Source organism: Perkinsus marinus (genome assembly GCF_000006405.1).
Source record: "Perkinsus marinus ATCC 50983 genomic scaffold scf_1104296958234, whole genome shotgun sequence".
Lineage (NCBI taxonomy): Eukaryota > Perkinsozoa > Perkinsida > Perkinsidae > Perkinsus > Perkinsus marinus.
In genome coordinates, this window is record NW_003206847.1 from 716,532 (window position 1) to 720,005 (window position 3,474).

The window sequence follows — 3,474 nt, forward strand, 5'->3', positions numbered from 1 at the left end:
GCGATAATAAATAATTCTCAACAGTTTCCTCAGCTGCCATTGTGCTCCATCTCTAGCGCGGCAGGCGAATTATTAAATTCATTGAGAATAGTAGTTTACGTTGTTTTTATGAGATGCGAAATTATTCTTACAAAGATTAATATTATCATCCCCCTAAATTTAATTCTATCTACTCTCTGTGCTAGTCGGGTGGACAAAGACGGATCGCTTTGTATTCTACTACCAGCAAGATCGAACCAAGTCATAACTACTAACACAACATTGCATTTAAAAGGGACATTCAGGAGTCATACCACTCCATCCTCGCGACTTGATGTGAAACAGAGGAAACGTAGGATGGCCTTTGACAAGATGTAGACCGTTGGTAGGGTGACCAAGGTGGACCTGCTACCGCAAGCATCGAATCGTCTTGTGGCACTGGTAGATCTGCATCGTAGTCACCAACAGTACTCTCGCTTCGTCTTCTGTTAATGAAACGACTCTGCATGGAACGCTGATCCCAGATGTGTAGGATTGAGCATGACTAAGATTATCTCTCTCTACATCGCCACCCACCTGGCTATGTTATCCGACGACATGACGACCCCTTTGACGACTGGGAATGGGAAACAACAGTCTTGTCTAGAGAGGACGTTTTGTCATCGCCAAAACACCAACGCTCCCATAAAGTAGTGTATCTAAGAGGCCTACAACTTAGTAACTGCTTTTCAAGGCATACCGTTAAAGTAGGAACTCCTTACGGTCCTCCCTAAATGAAGACATCCTAAAGCTATCGGGCCAATGTTGTTGTGTCGAACACATCCAACAAAAGGGAGGGCTCCAATGGGAACGAACGATGAAAATGAAAGTACTCAGACGGGTTTGAAGAGTCTATAAACGCGAATTTATACTTCCTGTAGACCTCAAAGGAGTTTGAATATCATAGCGAATTTCACATTTCCGTTTCGGATTCATACTCTGCACTTGATGGCGCGTCCCGACTAACTTCATCGTTCCAAAATCATTGATTGCGAGGATAATCGCATCTTATCTGCTACGTGCCGCTTCTGTGATTATTAACAATCGGTGATCTCCTTACATATGCTACTATCACAAATGCGCTATGGTTCATAGCGGCCGCCGCCCCGCATCATCACGCAGCTCAGTCGATGTGGCTTGGCAAAAGAACAGATCGACTTGATCTTTACGACTGTGGCAGGCCTTTTCGATAATAGGTCTCCTATGAATTATCAACTCTTGAGGAATCGTACAAGTTGCTTTCTGATTTCAACACGAGATGGGGTCTTGATAACCTAAGGCCCTCAAGGGCTTGGCGCAGGACTTTGATATAGCTCAATAATCTAGTCTTTCCTGTTTTCCCTCGTCATGGACTCTCCATCCTCTCCCTACACATACGAGGTAACGAGGTGGTAGTCTCTTCTCTCACTGGAGATTCCTGACTATGGCAGGTTCCCAACACCGCCATACCAGGGGTCAGTGGCCCTATATACCGGCACCCTCAGTTTGCAGATAGACTCCTTAGTCGATTACAAGGGGACGAAGCCTTGGCCACCAGCTTTGACGTTTTCCGCGATGTAATAATGGGAAATTGATGATGATCATCATCAAGATTGAACTCCTCTTTTTAGGCCGCTGAGAAGTATGCCGATCAGCCCTGCCACGGGACTCGTCCTAGATTGGATGATGGTTCGGTTGGCCCTTATGAGTGGCAGACGTATAAAGAGGTTTATGATCGAATACTCAATTTCGGTAGAGGATTGGAGCATCTCAATCTACTATCCAAATCTGGGGATGGCTCGATGAGAGTAATTGGTATCTACATGAAGAACAGATCCGAATGGATCATCGCTGAGCAAGGAGCATTCACTAGGAGGGCTACGACGGTACCCCTTTATGATACCCTCGGCGAGGATGCTGTCAGCTACGTTATAAATCAAACACAAGTTCGCACTGTAGTCTGCAGCTCTACCGAAGTCTCCAGTCTACTTCAATGCAAAGACACCTGTCCTTCTCTAGAGTGCATCATCTGTCTTGACCCTCCTCAAGCCCTATATAAAACCTGCGAGGAGGCCCACGTGCAGCTTGTAGACTTCTGCCATGTCGAAGCCTGTGGAGCTGAAGTCTCATACGAGCCCTTGGTCGGCGAGGGGTCAGACGTGGGGACATTTTGCTATACGAGTGGTACTACAGGTGCTCCCAAGGGGGCCCTTCTTAGTCAAGCTGGGATGCTAGCCAATGTGGCGGGCCTCACAGAACTGGTCACGTCGGACAGTCCTTTGCTGAAGTTCGGCGCCGACAAGGAGGAGGAGGCGTACCTCAGCTACCTCCCTCTTGCCCATGTCATGGAGCGCCTCGTACAAACCATGATGTACCACTTTGGGGCGGCTGTTGGGTTCTCAAGAGGCGACCCTAGGAAAATCATGGAGGATGTGGCGGCGTTGAGGCCGACGCTATTCGTCTGTGTTCCTCGTATTCTCAATCGCCTCTACGATGGTGTGATCGGCACTGTTCGTAAGGCTGGTGGGATGAAGGAGTCTTTATTCTACCAAGCTGTTGAAGATAAGAAAGCGGGCCTGCGAAAAGGCCTCCTCAAACACGACCATTGGGATGCTATGATCTTCGATGATATGAAGAGAAAACTAGGCTTGGATCGGGCTCGTTTTGTCGCCACTGGTAGTGCTCCTGTCGCCTCCCACGTGCTCACCTTCATGAGGGTTCTCCTGGGCTGTCCGGTTGTGGAAGGCTATGGTCAAACGGAGGCAACCTGTGCAGTGAGCTATGCACATATTGACGACTTCACGGTGGGACATGTTGGGCTTCCTATTGGCTGCCTTGAAGTCAAACTAATGGATGTTGGCTCTATGGGGTATCTCTCTACTGACACCATCCATGGTAAGGTCTCGCCGCTTAGTAGTAGTAGTAGTAGTAGTAGTAGTAGTAGTAGTAGTAGTAGTAGTAGTAGTAGTAGTAGTAGTGGTAGTAGTAGTAGTAGTAGTAGTAGTAGTAGTAGTAGTAGTAGTAGTAGTAGTAGTAGTAGTAGTAGTAGTAGTAGTAGTAGTAGTAGTAGTAGTAGTAGTAGTAGTAGTAGTAGTAGTGGTAGTAGTAGTAGTAGTAGTAGTAGTAGTAGTAGTAGTAGTAGTAGTAGTAGTAGCAGTAGTAGTAGTAGTAGTAGTAGTAGTAGTAGTAGTAGTAGTAGTAGTAGTAGTAGTAGCAGTAGCAGTAGTAGTAGTAGTAGTAGTAGTAGTAGTGGTGGTAGTAGTAGTAGTAGTAGTAGTAGTAGTAGTAGTAGTAGTAGTAGTAGTAGTAGTAGTAGTGGTAGTAGTAGTAGTAGTAGTAGTAGTAGTAGTAGTAGTAGTAGTAGTAGTAGTAGTAGTAGTAGTAGTAGTAGTAGCAGTAGCAGTAGTAGTAGTAGTAGTAGTAGTAGTAGTAGTAGTAGTAGTAGTAGTAGTAGTAGTAGTAGTAGTAGTAGTAGTA

At 46.0% G+C, this 3,474-nt stretch overlaps 1 protein-coding gene across 1 annotated transcript in view; it reads left to right on the forward strand.

The window, feature by feature from the left end:
• Positions 1-1,339: 1,339 nt before the first annotated feature.
• Positions 1,340-3,474, forward strand: part of Pmar_PMAR006242 (Long-chain-fatty-acid--CoA ligase, putative) — a 3,706-nt gene continuing 1,571 nt past the window's right edge. Inside the window, exons 1-3 of the mRNA XM_002774569.1 lie at positions 1,340-1,398; positions 1,449-1,574; positions 1,629-2,892. Coding sequence (XP_002774615.1) covers positions 1,366-1,398; positions 1,449-1,574; positions 1,629-2,892 — 1,423 coding nt within the window. The 5' untranslated portion in view covers positions 1,340-1,365. The remainder of the gene's footprint in view (positions 1,399-1,448; positions 1,575-1,628; positions 2,893-3,474) is intronic.